Here is a 19,403-nt window from a genome sequence, read left to right on the forward strand (position 1 = left end):
GACACCCCAAAATGACAATTTTTGTCTATATATTTCAGGAGATTTGTATGAGTTTTCAAAAGATTTTATTAATTTACGGATATTTTTGGGATTTTTTCATATATTGCAATTTCAGGAGATTTCCAGGAGTTTCTGGTTAATCGACAGGAGGCCGCGGGAAACCTGTTAGATGTTATAAAATGGTTTAATTTAATAATTTATACACCTACAATTAGTTATAAAACACTAAAACTAATCTACTATTTTTTAATTAAATATTGCATTCAGTATATTGATATCTAGGCTTTTTTGTAACATAAATCTTATCTAAATTACATCTACGTTATTTCAAATTTATATTTTAGATCTAGATCAGGTAGATATAGATCTTAAGAGTGCTAAATCACAAGAATAGTTTAGGTAGATCTACATTCTCATTCTAGTTCCATTTAAATGGAAATGACAATAGCTCTTTTGGTAAATGTGCCGGGACATCGAACAAACGTTGCCAAAGTACAGGCGCGATGCCTGTTCCTTTCCAAAAGATTATCTAAAATCTCAAGTCTTACATATTGTACATATCCGGTAGTTGTAGTGCCTTAATGTGTAATATATCTCTTTAATAGGCTATTAGTTTGTTATTAAGTTAACAGCAAAGCCTGGTCGCGCAGTCAGCGCGCTGGACTGATTATCTCGACGGTCGGGGTTTATACGCAGCTCGCTGCCATCCCCGGTCGTCCAGCGGGAGGTTCCGATAAGGAAGCCAAAAAACAATGTCATCTACTAGGCGCCAGTTATGCTCGCTACGTCTTTGCTTTAGTGTCACTTTTTGATGTGAATTCCTATAAATTCCACAGCCTCCTAAAGACGCCACACATATTTTTTAAAACTTTGCACGGTATAGAATATATTGAAATGGAAATGAAGTTTTTCAAATCATTTTTAAAATAAACGTAACAGACAGTGGTACATACAGAAAAAGATGGACTGACTAAAACAACAACAACAAAATAAATGGTAATTCCAAACCACTACTTTTATTAATAGATCATAATGTACACAGCAACACAAGATTTAGTTGTTTAATTATTAATTTTTTTTTTAATTGTTAAATGATGTTTACATAATATTAAGAAAACAAATTTTATTTATGTAATTTTTTTTACACATTAAGAATTCTACAATTTCTACAAATCTTTTGTTGAATATTTGTAAGGTACAAATTCACGTGTTTTAAAAATATTGAAACACATTGGCTTATTTTAATTTTATCAATTATTTTTAAAAAATGTTTGTCATGCTGCGAAAGAAAAGTAAATTTATAATTGTTCTAAAATGTTTTTAAAAGTGAAACAGAAAATATTATAAGATATTGACTTATTTTTAAACAAAAAAGAAATTCAATCTCAAGCTTACATTCTGAAATAGAAAAGAATGTAATTAAAATGTACTAAATCTTATTACCAAACCGATAAGTCCAATGATGCTACGCTGTTATCGCTATCATAAAATTCATTGCTGGAATCTAGAATGAAAAGTAAACAAAAAATATTAGACGTTTTCTTTTTCTGATTGTATTATAGGTCACAGTCATCTCGAACGTAATGAAAAGAAAGAGACATTGAACATTTTAAATAGGTAATGTACTTGATATTTGATCAACTATTACTCTATGTCCAAATAGTATATGTCCAAATAGTATATTTAGCCAAACATATAGCCTATATACTGAAGTGCTATTTCTCATACTCATTGATACAAGAATTAAAGTGTCATTAATCATTGGTTCCCTTGAGTCCGATAGATGGAACAATAGGCTTACGAGTTAAAATTAAGAGAGAAGCAAAATATGACAATAATTTAGAAAAAAAGGAATAAATGCTTGTATAAGGGGAACAATTTCATATTTGAAACCACATATTTATTTTAAGATTTATGTCCCTTTTTCTATATCAAACAAAAACAAAAATTAATTACCACTAATTAATCAACTAATTGGTTATTTTAACGGGCCCCGTACGAGGAAAAGCCGCTATTAAGTTTGACCGAAATGTCTGTCTGTCCGTCTGTCACACTTAAATCTAAAAAATTTGAAGAGAAACGAAAAATATTATTTCACCATGCGTTGTGGCTCTCAAAGTTTAGGTGCAACGGCTACTTTTTGTTTTCTAAAAGCAGTTTATACAATTATTTATGCAAACGATTTTTTATCCAAAAATACAGCAATTCTAAAACAATACATAAATGTAAGGGAGACTAGGTTTACAATATGTTACAAAAAAAAAAGATATTTTTTTGTGTTTTTCAGTATCACTTGGTCAAATATATTTATAAAATGTACAAGAAATGTTCACAACAAAAATAAATATTAGTTTTTTCTGGTAAGCTAGCTACTAAAATTAAAAGAAAACATGTACATTTGTTTATGAAGACTAAGAATGCACTTTGTATGTAAATATCACGCACATTTTAAAAATGGACTTCATTTTTTACTTGACCTTTTTGTGTAATTTCTCTTTATATCATTTATGTTGACTAGAATAATGAGGAAAGAACATTTACAATAAACATAGTTTATTTGTATTTAGATAAATGTTCTCACTGGATAATCCGATAAATGCCTTTGTATTAGTTTAGTATGTAATTTGCTTGCAATGGGATCACTATTTCACAACGTGTAAAGTAAAAAAAAAAATCCTTTCTTTAAAAAAAAAAAACAAAGCTTGTCTAAAAGAAACCACAACTATACAACTATAACTCTCAATTGTGTTTCAGTTATTTCCCTTATTCGATATCAAACAAAATAATTGATTACCAATACTTAATTGAATAATTGGTTAATTTTTAATTGATTTATCTTTTGTTATGAGCAATAATAATTGTTTAAAGTTTCAACTTTATCCGAGATAGCATATGGGAAAAAAAACATGTTTAATCATTTAAGGAACGAAATCCTTCTTATTTAGCCATATCTGTGAATACTGAAGGATTATTTTCCCTTGTTGGTTTCAAACAAAATAATTAATTACCAGTAATTAATAGAATAATCGGTTAACATTTTTTTATTGATTCATGTCTTGTCAATGCCAATAAAAAATCTAGCAAAGTTTCAACTTGATCCGAGAAAAGGTATGGGAGAAATAACGTGTACAAACATTTAACCTGACAGACAGAAAAAACAGACAGAGTAAGTTGATATTAGTTTTGTAAAAAGTAGTATTGAAGTTTACAAGACAAACTATCTAAACTATTGTAAGCATGAATCCAGGTCACTTAATCCACAGTAACAATAAAGTAATGACTTGCCTATTGACATTTTCACCTCCCTCACTGCTGAAAATGGAAAAACAATATAAAATAATTCTCTTTCTTGTTCACTCTTGACAGAGAGTACAATAAATCGTGCAATTGACAAATATAACTTCCAACACTATCAAATAAAATTATACTATTCATGCTAAATTATGTTTTAACATTAAGTTTTAAAAAAAAAATCTTACCATCTTTATAGATTTTTTTCAATTCTATTAAAACGAAGAAAAAAAGTTTGTGTAAATTATTATATATGTATTATTAATCTGTGTATTAAGTATAATCTTTAGTTATAAATAGCATGTGATTAAGTGATCCAGTGTTCTGTTTCTCTTTCTCATTTGTTTATATTAATGGATTTCTCTTTGAAAATTGTGTTATTCATATTACTGTGTAATAGGCATATTGCTTTAGTTTGTCATTAACCATCCTTTAAATTAAGTTCAAACTTACAAACTGCAGGGCCCAATTTAATGAATGCTTACTAATTTTTATTTTTACAACTAGTACTATTAATTAGATCTTTATTTATATCGACATTTATTATACAACATACATAGGAAACAACTTAAACGCAGTAGGTGCCAATTATAATAATAATAATAATAATCCAATCGAACGACACACTAAATATGTTAACCTTTTAAGTACTACATCTTTAAAAGCATGTGACCACAGCCATGACTGCTTGTGATACGGGTATGTTAAATGTAAATTACGGGAGCCTCTGCCGACGCGGGGACCAATTTGGAGCAATCGGTCAAATCTATTTACTTTGATACTTCTTCAATTATCGTATAAATTAATACATGCTTGCCGATTGAATCTTCGATCTTCGGAATTGAAGACATTGCAATTGTTATTATTATTGTTGTTTTAAATATATAAAATAACCGAAAGAAATCAAATATCTTATAATAAGGTCAAACAGTTTTTTTTTTCGTCTGTGCTTTTATCATTTTTAGGCAGAAGATTGGCGCATGTGGGAGATCCGCCGTCCTCGCCCGCCGTCTGCGCGAGATTTTGGCTAGGACGTAATAATCTTTAAAGGTGATGGAGCACCCGAAACATGTAAAACTAACAAACAAACGATAAAGAGAACTTCATAGACATACAGAAGACAACAGGATGGTTTTTGGCCACATATGACAAAATATTAGTAATAATATCCTCAGGTTTCATGGCTCTTATTCAGTCAAAATCTTTGGACCATGTGGTAGTGTTTGCAGTTTTGATGCGGAGACCATGGCAGTCTGTGAAGCTTTAAAAGTCATTGACTCTCAACTCGGCGAGGGACATTTGAGGACAACACAGATTGTTGTGGTCACTGACTCAAAATCTGTACTACAGGCTTTGCAAAGCCCCGGACCATGGCCCCCCCTATATCGACACTGTCATCATGGCTTCACACAAAATTAAGTAACGCTATGGCACCCCTGTAATAATGCAGTGGGTACCGGGTCACATAGGTGTGACTGGCAACACTATTGCAGACACTTTGGCCCACCAGAGAGGGCAAATTTCACCCACTGAACAGGCTGTAAGCTTTCATCATGCTCTGGCTATAATTAAAAAAACAGAAATGGAAAAGTGGTTTGAGTGCTGGGACAATGCCCAAAAAGCTCGTGGAGTCTGGGAGCGCATGAAGCGCCCTGACCGCACTTCCCCGTGGTGGAGGCTGTCCAGGCCTGAGCGAGCTATTATAGCACAGTGCAGGACAGGCTACTGTCCTGTTGGCTAATATTCCTCACGGCTATGGCCAAATTTCGATTTACGGTGCCCCTGCTGCGGGGAAACAGAGGAAACCGTGCTTCATATTCTGTTTGACTGCCCCAGACTTGCTGATCTCCGTCTCGACAGGTCTGGGAAACCAAAAATTCTCAACCTGTATGGTGACTTTTTTTTATATTACCAAGACAGCAGGGTTTCTGTACAGGGCTTATGCAAGAGATGATTTAAGCCTCTCAAGCCCTCACTCAAATGGAGTTTGATGATAATGATGATCCAAGGGGTAATGTCTTTTTTTACTACGTAAATCCACAAAAGAGTTCTTGTTAAGTTATAATTTATTATTGCTAATCTAATGTATTTAAAAAAAATGAATGTGACTAAATCTGACAAATAACTAGATAATTTAGTTAAGTCTACCAGAATTTAATTTTGAATCTAGCCTTTTAAAAAGTCTGCTAATGTAAACACACACACACGCACATACATACATACACACATATATATATATATATATATATATATATATATATATATATATATATATATATATATATGTCAATTAAAATGTCAGCGAATGTTTATATGAATAAAAACATTTAATCAGTTAATAAAAATCTGTTAAATAATGTGCAATTTGCTAAGCTCGAATACACAAATTTATACATACAGAACAATTAAGTTTACTATTTATATATTAATATTCTAATCATTAAAAAAAAATAACTTACCCTTTTTCTTCTCGTCTCTAGATGCTAATTTGAGAAAAACATTTCAGAAAAATGATTATTAGATATGCCAAGCTTGGTTAACTAAAAGCCTGAATTTCTTTTAACTTTCAACAAACCATTTAATGATATAACGTGTTAACCACAAACTAAATACTAGTTTAAGTTGTACACTAACGTATCGGTGGACAGAGACCTATATTGGCTAGTGACAACCGGGTTGTGTCTTTCATTGAAATCTCACAAGTAACAGGAAAATAAAACTTGAATGTCCAAGTCTTGTTGAGGTTGAAATGGCAATTGGGAAGCTGAAAAGGCACAAATCGCCTGGCTCAGACGGTTTTCCAGCATAAGTTTTTAAAATGGGTTTTGCTGTTCTCATATAAAGATGGCGCAAATATTTTATCTGAGTCTGAGCTGGGAAACTCTATGTAGACCATGAAAGGAGCACTACGGGAGGCCAAGTTCAATGGTCATTTCCCGCAAGACTTCATCCTGGTTGTTACTATAACCACGTATAGTAAGTATACGATCAAGTAACATGTCTGCTCCAACACAACCACATCCTTTATCTTATAAAGAAAACCAGGTCATAATTTACATATGACTGTTTAAAACGTTAGCTCTTTTTAAAACACCATTTACATGAGGACACGATCAGAGAATATTTTTATTATTATAGCTTTTATAGCGCTACTTTCATGCTTATAGCATGCTCAGAGCGCTTTTGGTCCAATCTCATTTGTGGACCGGTGGGGGGGAGGGGGTATCTAGGAGTTGGTTTTCCGTGCTGCCTTTGGGCGCTCAGTAAACACAACTCTGCCCGAGTCGGGTGAACCTCGACCCCCCTTCTAGGTAGCCAAGCCAAGCCAAGTTCAAGCGCACATGGCCTCTCGACCTCGCTGTTTCTAAGTTGATATTATATTTTAAAAACAATGTAACCAAAGAAAAAAAAAAAAAAACAAACAAACAAACTATAAATGTATTAATATTATTCACTTCGAAAATAAATGTTATGGCCATAAAGAAAAGCTTAGCCATGCATTAAAGCAAATTAACATACCAGTTTTCCAGCTACAGTCGGAATCTGCAACAAAGTATTAGACATTTTAGTATACTGTAGGTTATATTTAGTTTGTTTTTTTAAGTGTACGTGGAGTGATATCCAATTTGTTGATTGTTATTAGTAATAAAGTATCATTTCTGTAATTGAATTATTGTAGTATATCCAACTGTTTTGACAAAATGTTTACGTTTATTATACTTTTAGCAAAAAAGAAAAAAAAGAAAAGGAGGACACAGTGTTCGATATATTGATAAATACATAGATAGATACTTAGATAGAAAGAAAGATTTATAAAAAATAAATGTAAAGCTTCTTTCAATTAGACAAAGTCCTGAATTCTTTTTTTTTTATTTGCCATGAATTACCACAAGCTATCTTTATAATGTTTAAGCTTGTCTTCCTTAACAAATAAATAACTGTATCATGAAATAGGGACCATTTTTAGCTCGTAATATATGATAAGAAAAGATAATTGTATGAATCCAAACAATTGAAAATTCATTTTGATTACATTTGTCGACCTCAGAATTACCTCCATTAGGCTACAATTAAGATGCAGATGCAAATAAAATATAAAAAAAACAAACACAAACACCCTGACTGAAATTTAAATAAATGAGTTTTAAAGATTTCTGTTCCAAGCCTGAATGGAGAGGAGACAAACACTCTGTTCTGATAATATGTCAGCCTCATCTCTGTCACTGTTTTAGAAAGCTGTGTTTGAGTGATATAAGATGTATTTTTATATTAGTCTATTTAGTCCATATATTTAAGCCATTGATGTAATACCAAACCAGCAGATGATGGCAAATGTAATTAGTCCACTGAATGTAGCTGTATAAAAATACTCTTTATTTAATTTTACATTCTACCGGCTTGGCATAGGAGAGAGCAAGTGTTTAGCACTTCTTTAGAACGAGATAGCTTACGAGATCATTTACAAAAGCCGCGGAATACAAGTTGGAGAATAAAAGAAAATCCACTGTCGATGACAGAAGAAGCTCAATCTGGAGGTGGCAAAATATATAGGTGTATTTATTTTATACTTTAAAGCAGAAAGTAATGCGTATGTATGTATGTTCCTTATAGAAATCAAAACTTGATTAAACTTGGCATAAATGTTCATTCGGTACTAACTGGAACAGTGACATATGTATAGTAGCCCTAAAACAAACTTAAGACCCTCAAAAAAAAAATGTTGCCCAACTCTATGAAAGTATTACTATTTTAGGGATCTAGGCCATGTTTACAATGTTTACATGAGACAAAATCGAAAGGGTCTAGATCTAATTTAAAAACTACACTTTGCACAGTTAGTTTGTTACTCTGACACATGAAAATACAAAATATAGTCTATTGAGTTCAATACATTCAGTCTAAGACACAAATTCAGTTTTTATTCAATGATATGAAGAATTGTGTTGAAAGTGTTGGGTATGATTGGAACAAGATGGCAGATCATTGACTGAGGAAAAAAAAAATTTTTTTTACATAAAGAATATCCAAACCTTAAACTCTAAACAGAAAAGCAGGAAAGTTTTCACGAGCTTCAGTAAATATTAATTATATACTATCACATAGTAAAGTGATCTAACTTATCAGGGCTAGGGGTCTTAACCACTGGCAGTTCCGAAAAGTACTTGAAGATTTAGAACCAAAATATTTCTCTTGCTTAGCATGGGCAAGAAATGAGAAGAATATAAAATCTCAAGGAAGAAATCTGTATGTTTCTTGAAGGACATTGGACTGTGACTTTGTTACTAATATTTCTAATGAAGATTGGTGGACATATTTCCTGTTTTTCATGGTAATGATTGAAATTGGTTGTTTGCATATGAAATGTAAGTGCATATTAAATCTTTTCAAACCAAGATTTTCCATTTCTCCAGGCGATTAAGTGAAAACAGATTTTCCTTTGCTGAAATGTGAAAATATTTCTAGTGAAATGGTACAAGACGTATTTGGATTCCTTATTTGTGGAATTTATAAAAGCAAACTAAGACATCAATAACCAGTTTTCAATACCATCAGTTCACCATTTAGCACAGAAGCTGATTCAGCTCCAGAGGACAAAACTCCATGAAAATTATGACCTGAAAGAGAAGGCTCAGTCAGTACTTCCGCTGGACTTTTATGGGTGTCAGAAGTTGTAACCTTGCAGCTTAACGTTCACATTATTTGGGTCCACATACATCTGTGAACGTGTAATATTTTGTGGAAACCAAACAAGTGTAAGAACAGGTCAATGGAACATTACATACGACTGTAAACTGTTAAATACTTTACATTTAGTACATCTGTACATTTGTGGTGAAATGATGTGATGTAAAAAGACAATAGCAATACTTTTTTTTTAAATCGTTAACCCTTAAAGTGCTGAACTGTTTTACAATGTGTGCAAACACTAGTCTGATGTTTAGAGGCTAAACTACCCCACGCGTTTTAAGGGTTAATTGGTTTCAGAAATTGCTAACTTGTTGTAATTCCTCAATCGGGATTGTAAAAAAATCAAAAGTGAATGTATAATATAGTTTAAATATGTATTAGAAGACATTATACACATTTAGCTAGCGTATTTTTCTAAGTTCTAAGTACACACACACACACACACATACATATACATATATATTTATGAAAGTCTACAGTGCTGTAGTTCTCCCCTCACTCCTATATGCGTCAGAGTCCTGGACCCTACACTCCCGCCACACCAAAAAGCTTAACTCCTTCCATCTACGCTGTCTAAGGAGTATCCACCCATAAGGTACGTTGGTCCGACCACATACCAGACACAGCAATTTTAAAGCTGTCCAACATACACAGTATCAATGCGACAGTAAAAAGGTCCCGATTTCGATGGGCGGGACACGTAGTCCGGACAATCGCATTCCCTAGCGACTTCTGTACGGGGAGTTGTGTGCAGGAAAACGCTCCCAAGGAGGCCAATACAAGCGCTACAAAGACACTCTCAAGAGCTCCTTCAAGGAATACGATATCCACATTCACGCTGGGAAGTACTAGCTGTCGATCGCTCCTCATGGCAAGAAGCTGTGAGTCTCGGAGTCTCGAGATTTGAAGCAAGAAGAGTGACCGAATTAACAAAAAGCTGAGAGAAGAAGCAACTGTCATAATCCACCCATGCCACATATGCGGCCGGCTTTTTAAAATGAGAATTGGACTTTACAGCTACCTTAGAGTCCATAGGAAATGAGAATTTGTGCTTATCTTTGACCACGAATGAGGAGCTATATCTATCTATCTATCTATCTATCTATCTATCTATCTATCTATCTATCTATCTATCTATCTATCTATCTATATCTATATATATATATATATGAAATTCAAAAATGTAGCAGAATTCAGATCATGTGAGAAGAATAACAATAGGACTTTATTACAAAGTGGGGTCTCTCTTGTATCCCAGGGCAATTTTTATTTTATTGACACCGCCACATAGGTTTAATCATATATTAATAAACCCAGTGGCGTAAAAAATCAAGATAAAAACAGCTTTTCAGTTAGCCAATTAAAATCAAGCTATGGGGTCCCGGCGGGACCTTCTTTTTATATCTTAAGGGTTAAACCCTAACTTGTTAAAAAATGACTTAAGAACGTACTGTTAATAACATGTATAAGATGACACCTCTTACCTGAAGCAGCATTCTTTATAGCTAAGTCAGTAGAAAAAAAAAGAAAAAAAGTTAAATATGTAAGATAACTTGAAATCAATACGAACCATGCACACGTAAAGAAAGATTCACACGAACTATTTCTTAACATTACATGAAGTCTTATCAACAGGTAATGAGGACTTTTAGAACTTGCTATTTACATTTGCGTGTGTAAAAAGACACTCTCATTGTGTAAATATGTAAACAAAAGCTAATATTTCTTAGTTTTTTTTTTACTGTAGGTCTACTGAAAGATCGGTATGAATCTTGATTGATATTGTATTATTGATATTGTATTATTCCACAAAATCTCCGAATCGGTGTAATATCTTCAGGGGTTCATAGATTTGTTAAGGCTCTCACATTGTTTGGTCTGGTTTAATCCCTGACTGGTAAAAAAAAAGTGCCTCAAAACAATAATTCCTGATTTTGGAATACTGATTTCTTTTCATTTAGTCTGATGTTCTTTTCTTTTAATCTATTGAGTCATTTTGATAGATGTTCCTGGTAAATCTTGTGGGCCTCTTATACTGTGTCCCCATTGCCAATCACAATGATATCATTGACCACGTTCAAATGTGCCATCTGTCCTTCCAAAGCTTCTTTTAAATGTCTTTGGAAAACTTCCTAACTTACTTCAAGTCCAAAAGGTCAAATGTAGTCGTCATTGCATTAAAGCGGATTTAATTTAATGTGCGAAATGGTTCCGGAATGTCGGCTATGCTGAATATCTTGGCTTTATCCATTTCAGCTAAAAAGTCCTCTAGTGCAAAGTGTGACGATCACACTTGCCGGGGATTATATTATCAAACTTGATAATTCAATGAAATGAAAGAAACATCTATCTTTATTTTCTTAAAACTTCTTTAATAATACTTCTTCAACTTTCACATAAAATGACTTATCAATTCAATAACAACTTGACTGGATACTTCATAAATAAAACTTAAAGATACATGAAACTTCACTTAGTATAACTTCAACGTCAAGTAATATAACTTCAGATAATATTACTTCAACAAATAAAACTTTAATTAAATGGACCCGCTAATATCACAAAACTTAACTAATCCTTTACTAAGAGAGGACTTAAGCGATAACTAAAGGAGGACCATCGCTCTACAAGAACTACTACTATGCAAGGACCCCGTCTAACTGACTTTCCCCTAATTTATACTTTCTTTGATCGTACGTTCCAGAATCATGGAACCTTCTCAGATAATTATTTTAGTAACTTTGACCTTCTAGAAGCTGACGTGTGCTATTTTTCCCTTAACCTCTTTCTTTGATTGGATACCTAAAATCTAAAAATAACTTGTTTACGCTGGACACTTGCACTGGTTTGAACTCGCTTCTAGAAACTGGTCGAAATAGGTCACAGACTCGACTCGTGACAAAAGTTGTAATTCTCCCTCAGCAGTGCCTTGTTTTAGGGTTGAGGATCAATGCAGATCTGATCTTGCCATCTGATTTCTCTACCATTAGACTAACCCACTCCGTCGGCTCAATTATTCTGTCCAGAGATCCGCGTTGAACTAATGAGTTTAATTCAGCTCAAACTATCCCTTTTAACGCTGTAGGATTTCTTCTACCTGGTAAGACGTTGGACTTCACCGTTTCTTTTCTTATCTATTTTCAATGTAGCCACGCCCAAGTCATCGTGTGCGTCAAGGTTTTGCTGATTATTTCCTGTGGCTTCCACTTTGGCAATAAATCGATGTTTATTTATGTGAATGAGTTCCATTTTCCTGAATGTTGATAATACTAGCAAGCATGTTAGATTATTTGGAACTATCACACAATCTACATTGAATTTATTAATGTTCTTTGGCTTTTTCTTTTGGTTTCATCACCGTCTTTTCCACATAGTTAGTCTTTGGGACGTTGGTACTATCTGTTCTTGGGAGACATATTTTTCGTTTATCGTATTGACATCGGCAGCACTGATCACCTGGAATCTGACTCTTTGGTCGTTAATAATCATTACTGCTGTAATTCTTTACTTTTTGGTACACTTCATTGACATTACCCATTCATTTTGGAGCCCAATGTTAGATATAATGCAAGTCGTCTTATCTAATCTTATCTTATATGATAAAGTTACATTCTAAAATAGTATATTAGATACAAAAAACAAATATGATTAAAGATAATCTGCACCTACCTTTGTCAAGTTTGTTTACTAACTCTAAAGTTGAAGAAAAAAAAATATTGCTCTATGTTACAAATAATCACGACGTTTATAGTAGTAATTAATATACTTCCTCGCTCTCTCTCTCTATCTCTCTCTCTCTCTATCTGCCTATCTGTCTGTCTCTCTATCTGTCTCTCTCTATCTATCTGTCTTTCTCTCTCTCTGTCTCTCTCTCTGTCTCTCTCTCTCTCTGTCTATCTGTCTGTCTCTCTGTCTCTCTCTCTCTCTATCTATCTCTCTCTCTGTCTCTGTCTATCTATCTGTCTGTCTCTCTGTCTCTCTCTCTATCTATCTATCTGTCTCTCTCTCTCTCTCTATCTCTCTCTCTGTGTCTGTCTATCTATCTGTCTGTCTCTCTGTCTCTCTCTCTATCTCTCTATCTATCTATCTGTCTCTCTCTTTCTCTTGCCTACTAACATAACTTGATTTGTATTTATTATTAAGATTTTTTAAAATTAATTTATTATGTTCTTAACTTTAAAATCTCTTTTTATTTAAACACAGAGTTACTCTCTTCTGTTACTTCAATAAACTTTACTATTTCAAAAAAAAACAACAAAAAAACACATTAATATACATACCAGATTTAGACTTCTCAGGTTTATTATGTTCTATAAAAGAAACATTTTTTTAAAGTATTTTTATTGTAAAAAGAATATTAAAAACATAAAAGTTCTTTGATATTTTTGTTCAAGGCGTCATGAAACGCTGAAAAAGACTACTCTCTTTTAACTATTTAAGTTTAGAATTATCAAATATAAGTTATTAAAGCAGACAGTTGAAAGATGTTCTATTAATGTCTGCGATACATTTAAAGCAAGTCTTTCTTTTTTAAATAGCATTAATATTTCATGAGGTAAACAAAACAGACATTACTATCTTTAATAGTTACTTTGGTGCAAATAAATGTACATTTTACAGATATAGGAAAAAAGAGAAAATTATTTGCAATGGAATTTGAATCACGCGATTTTAAAATTTAAACATTCTACGTGTTCCAACTTTTACAAATCGTGCAATTATAGAGACAATGAGAAAAAAGTGGCTCACAGATTTAAAAATAAATATCATGGTGATAAAAATGTCTATCTACTATTGAATATAAAATCCATGGTTGAATGTGAATATTAAATTTAAGTAAATAAAAAAGTAATTTTTTTTTAAATTGTGTCTATGAGTGAGAGCTCCTTAGAGATACAGAGGTAGAAAAGTCAGGGAGGGCATGCGTGGCTACAGCCCTGTAGATTCCACAAGAAAAGGGTCTCCACAAAAAGAGATAAAAATATATGGGAATTTCGACGGTTCAGAAACTTTTAAGCTTGTTTTTTTTCGCATTTTTAAGGCTGGTAAAAATGTCATGATTAGAAAGTGTACGCTGGTAGTATGCTAGGAATAAGTAAACACAGCTCCGGACTCATGAGAGTGCGTCTACTAAGGGCCATACCCTCCACAAACTCAAATATACACTTTTTAAAATCTAAAACATGCATATTAAATATTAAAAAATAAAGAAAAGTGATATTGCATTGACAAGAGATCCATCTTTCCATTCTAAAATATATCATACTTTTAGATATAATCATTTATAAGTGGATCTTTTTTAAAGAATTTGAACAATTGAAGGGCCTCCACAAAAATCCTGTCCTGTCTACATACTTACATTCGGTCATGTTAAAAGCTTATTAGAAGCTTTCCTTAAAGTGGAATTGAATCAATGTTTTGAAAATAATTTTAAAGGTCAAATTATATTTTCAAAAATTAAATTAACCTTTGTTGTTCGACCATTTAGATTGTCAAATATTTAGCGGCTAGAAACAAGATTTTACATTTTTAACACTTTAATAACATATGCAAATTAAATCGCTTTAATAAAAATGTATTTTAAGGATAAAAAAAAAGACTTACTGAGACAGTGTTTTCGAATTTTTTCTGTGAAATTAAAATAAATACAATTCATTTACATTAGTAAAGCTAAATCTTTCATTCAAATAAGTTGTTTGTAAAATAAACAAAAAATGTTTTACGTGTTTTGGATGTTCCTTCAGAGGTAAAGATAATCTACTTCCTAGTCCAAACATCCTGCAGGTCGACGTTGTATGGTAGCGGGCAAGGTATGAACCTGGGACGATCGAGACAACCGAACGTCCGTCTAGCAAGCATACCGCATACAGCACGACCAGAAAGTTGTAAGCCTATTGCTATGATTCTTAATAAACACTGAACACTTGGACTCCAACTAACGAGACGCTTTAATCAGTGGAATAAATTAACAACTAAATACTTTACATATGTCTGACTTTTATCGATGTGCTCAACTTGTACTGGGATATCGATCTATCACCATGGATACAAAAAAAAAACTACTCTGAGCTTCTTTAACACTTATCACTATATTCATTTATTGCTAAGTTTAGTAATTTCTGTCATACTAAGTACTACATTTACCAAAACAAATATTTACTTTTTTTATAAAGAAAAAATATCTATGTACTATGCATATAAATTGGACATAATTTAAAACAACAATTAATAAGTAGTTTTTCATATTATCGCGTTAACTGCAACTCCACACATAATAGGACTAAAGGATTTTTTTTTTACGGAAATGTTTTTTTCTTGAGGAATAGAATAAGAGACTGACCCTTTACAAAATAATTAGATCAATTAGATATTCATTTTAAGACATTAGTTAGGCCAGGTTCTTATCTAACTTTACATTCACTTTCACCTATCTTTTGGCCTTCTGGACCGTTGGGGGCACCACACCAAGATCTGACAAACTTATTTCTCCATTCTTCTATGTCATTTGTCTTTGATAGAATTTCATTCTAATGTTCTTTCTGAAAATATTGAAATCTGCCACTTCGGGGTCTGATTTTGAGTTTGTGTTTCCACACAAACTGTCTTTGTAACCTTGTTTAAAGTAGGTTTATAGTTTCTTTTCTTTGAGTTTCTGTTGATTCGCTTTATAAATTGATAACTTTGAATCGCATACACTGATCAAAAGATATTAAGAATAGTTTATTACAATATATTATGTAAGAAATTAGGTATTTAATTTATACCTACAAGACCAAAGTTTTAACACATATTAACTTACCGACAAGAATGTATTTGTTCTGAAAAGACATATTAAAAGCATAAATTTATAGTCTATTAGTGTAAAAAAAACAACAACCATATATTAAACTAGTGTACAATATTTACAATACCCCGATTGATCTCGTACATTCGTGGAAACTAAAACCTTTTTGGTGGGTGGGCTCAAAAACCAGGGGACGGATCTCGAAAACGACTGTAACGATTTTCCTACAAATTTGATAAATGATGTATATCTATATCGTCGGAAAAAGAATTACTAGATCGTTGGCCAAACTGGGGAAACTCTAGATCTAGTTTGACCGTTATAATTTTTCAAAGAATAAAAAGAAATAGTTTTTAATTTTGCAAGAGAACTAGAATATATTTATCTTTAACGAATTATTAGTCTTTGGACATTAGACACTCTTAAAAGTTTAATAAGTGATTGTTCAGGAATATTGCCCGCATTCTAAGTCTAGATCTAAAGGCCTATCATTGAAATATTATAAAGTGTAATGCATTTATGCCTTGTCTAAATCCAAGATTATCTCTTTGGGGGAGGGAGAATGTTTTTTTTTTTAATTTTTGTTTAAATCAAATGTTCATAAGTTTTTTTTAAGAGAATTTTTTTTTTCTTGTTTCATTTGCTAAGCAATAGTTTCTCTATCTAAATGGATTTGGCTTTTTTTTTTAGAGGAATGTCTTCCTGGTTGTTAGACACCTTATTTATAGTTTAGTTATTTAGCGACGCACCATAGAAGACGCATATTGAACGGGACTAGTGACGTTTGGGATATGTTGGGTTAGAGACCGGAAAATCAGTTAGCGATATAATATTCCAGGGTAACGACGTGTTTAGTGACAGAGACTTTTACTGTGGCCTTTTATTAGAATAAATATATGTGAAGTTGTTCATCAGCGTTGACTACATCTCTTCACTAGTTAAAACCGATGTGTTTGTTTTGTCTGGATTGTTGATCAACTACACGGAATACACCCGAACAATTACACCCAAACGCTTGCAGAGTAATTGGTTGAAATTCAACAGTCATCCATAGTTGACCTCAAGACAGCTAGAACAAGCAACATCACATGGTAGAGAATGGCTTAGGGATTCGTTTGGTGGTACGCGCTTCTGACTGTTATTTCGATGGTCCAGGGTTCGAAACCATCCATTCACCACCCCTTGCCGTCTCCCAAGAGGTTAGGGGCTAATGTATAATAATTATCATTTCTGAAGTAACGTCTGACACAGATGATGAGCATAAGTTTAAGTGTTAGAATCATCTTTAACTTGGCCATCAGAGCGAACTGATACCATAGGCTTCTAATAATACCTAGTAATGAATGTGTGTAGGCAGCGCTGTGGCTGAGCGGTAATGCGCTTGGCTTCCGAATCCGATTTTTTTCAAATGAATGTGTGTATGATAAGAGGTATCGACAATCTTTTGGAAACCAATTGGCTTGCTATTATATTTAAATATCTCACTAATTAGAACTATAAATGTACATATCATTTCTATTTCAGTATATATTTCGAAAAAGAATGGACAAAAATTGTATAACTGTATATATTATTTTTCACATTGTCTTTGTTTCAATATGATGAATAATATTACCTCAGTGTATGCCTTTTCGATATACCTGTCCATTTTGGAACTTAATGAAATCTGAAAAGGAAAAAAATCGATATTATAATATCTTAACTTTAATCTTATTCTTTTGAGTTGTAAAGTGCCGTATTTGGGTGGCAAGTATCTTATATGTAGGTCTCAGCTGGGACTGCGCAGCCATGAGAAATACTGCATTCCTCACTTATTCTTCGGACTCTGATATAGTAAGGGAATGAATGTTGTTAATATATTAATATATTACAAAAAGAATCGAGGCAGGGTTTAAGTTTTAGTACATAGCTCTAGATGTGAGAACACAGATGTGGCAGTACACGGACCTTAATAGCTACTGTCACATTGGTATGTAAACCAGAAGAGAATGAGCGGACTAGTCACGTCTCAGTGGCAAGTGAAAAAAAAGGGCTGAACAAAAGTACTTAAATAATCCTTTTTATTATGTCAAATTAGTATAGAGCAGAATAAAGCAGATCCCTCTTGCTAACATTGATTTGCGTAACCATGATATGAGGTCAAAGCAAAAACTTGTAGAATCTACTATAATTGACTGAAAGGATCCAGAAAAATCTTTGTACTGGAAAATTTAAGGAGCGTAGAGCTATCAGCGTCGCTAGTCACTGGACACGGTCATTGGTCATTGTTCACAGTCCTTAGTCGTTGGTCTTTGTTTCAAGTAGCTAAATCTGTATTGAATTTCCTTCTAACAAATAAAAAAGCACATTTAAATACAAATCATATAAACATTATTGAATCTTTGAAATTAAATCGGAAGAAGACATTTGAAATTAATTACAAATAACATGCAAATTTTATTTTTGAACAGAAACATATGTGACCTGCGGTGAACTAGGGTGTCATGTAGCCAGCACGACGACCAACCGCATTTACTTTCCCCTACTAATGTCAGGTATCCATTAGTGATGGGTGGACTCAGGGGCGCCCAATGATCCCAAAATAAAAAATCCAAGTCCAGGATTCGAACCCGGGACCCCAATAACTATTACATTAAATCTCTGCACATGTATTTCATTTCATTTTTTATCATATGTTGAACAAGACTGTAAATGTATAGTATATGTATGTATGTATATTTACTATTGAAACGATGAATGCTATTATGATCACCAGAATATAATATTTTCTTGTCTATGATTGGAAAAAATGTTTATACAAAAAAACCTATAGGCCTACATATAATTTTTTCTTTCTTTTTTTTTTTTGTAAGCGTAAGCAATTAATGTAGGTTGTAATAAATTTATATTACACGAAACTTAATTCTTCTCTAACTTCATTGAAGTGGGAAGTGTGGTCGAGAGGCCAAGTACGCTTGAACTTGGCTTGGCTTGGCTACCTAGAAAGGGGCTCGAGGTTCGACACCCGACTCGGGCAGAGTTGTGTTTACTGAGCGCCTAAAGGCAGCACAGAAAAACCAACTCCTAGATACCCCCTCACCCCAAATGGTCTACAGATGAGATAGGACCAAAAGCGCTCTGAGCATGCTATAAGCATGAAAGTGGCGCTATATAAAAGCTATAATAATAATAATAAAAATACAATCATTAAATTACTTGCCTGCTATACAGGACAGTGTTCTTTTAATCAACTTTATTCTTCGCAATATTTCTGACGACTTTTGCAATGTACAAAAAGTTCTTGTATTTATATGCTTAAAATATAAAAAAAATAATGACGATGAGATAAGTTCATTCTAATTTTTTTCCAAGAAAATTAAATTTAACTTTAGCATAGATAAAACACAAAAGTGTTGAATTCTGTCTTTTGCATCAGGAAGTAATGAAAATAAACGTTTGTATGTTATTCATGCTTTGTCCAATTTCTATGCACTATTTCACACAACTGTATCTATCACTTGTGAACAAATTCCAACAGGTTACACTAATTTCAAGAAGATCATTAACACCTACCTGTTTAAAACATTTTTAGATCAGTTTGTCATTGTAGTTCTCTTGTTTATGTTTGTAATGTTATCACAGCGCCTTGAGACTACATTTT

General features: G+C 32.9%; 1 protein-coding gene across 4 annotated transcripts; it reads right to left on the reverse strand.

Annotated features, from left to right (window-relative positions):
* Nucleotides 1–1,132: 1,132 nt before the first annotated feature.
* On the reverse strand, nt 1,133–19,164 carry LOC106060441 (uncharacterized). 4 transcript variants are annotated; one of them, XM_056042026.1, is made up of 12 exons: nt 18,963–19,164; nt 17,379–17,429; nt 15,779–15,797; nt 14,584–14,607; nt 13,260–13,289; nt 12,649–12,672; nt 10,464–10,484; nt 6,811–6,834; nt 5,751–5,774; nt 3,480–3,503; nt 3,286–3,312; nt 1,133–1,504 (listed from the first exon to the last, which is right to left on the reverse strand). In XM_056042026.1, the coding sequence occupies exons 2-12, from the start codon at nt 17,409–17,411 to the stop codon at nt 1,440–1,442; spliced, it is 315 nt and encodes a 104-aa protein (XP_055898001.1). In that variant the 5' UTR covers nt 17,412–17,429; nt 18,963–19,164; the 3' UTR covers nt 1,133–1,439. The 4 variants fall into 4 exon arrangements, with proteins under 4 accessions (XP_055898001.1, XP_055898002.1, XP_055898000.1 ...); XM_056042027.1 differs by lacking the exon at nt 18,963–19,164 and adding an exon at nt 17,966–18,093; XM_056042025.1 differs by lacking the exon at nt 18,963–19,164 and adding an exon at nt 17,876–18,086 and having other exon boundaries at nt 3,286–3,309.
* Between the last annotated feature and the right edge of the window lie 239 nt (nt 19,165–19,403).

This window comes from Biomphalaria glabrata, chromosome 9 (genome assembly GCF_947242115.1).
Source record: "Biomphalaria glabrata chromosome 9, xgBioGlab47.1, whole genome shotgun sequence".
In the NCBI taxonomy this organism is placed as follows: Eukaryota; Metazoa; Mollusca; class Gastropoda; family Planorbidae; genus Biomphalaria; species Biomphalaria glabrata.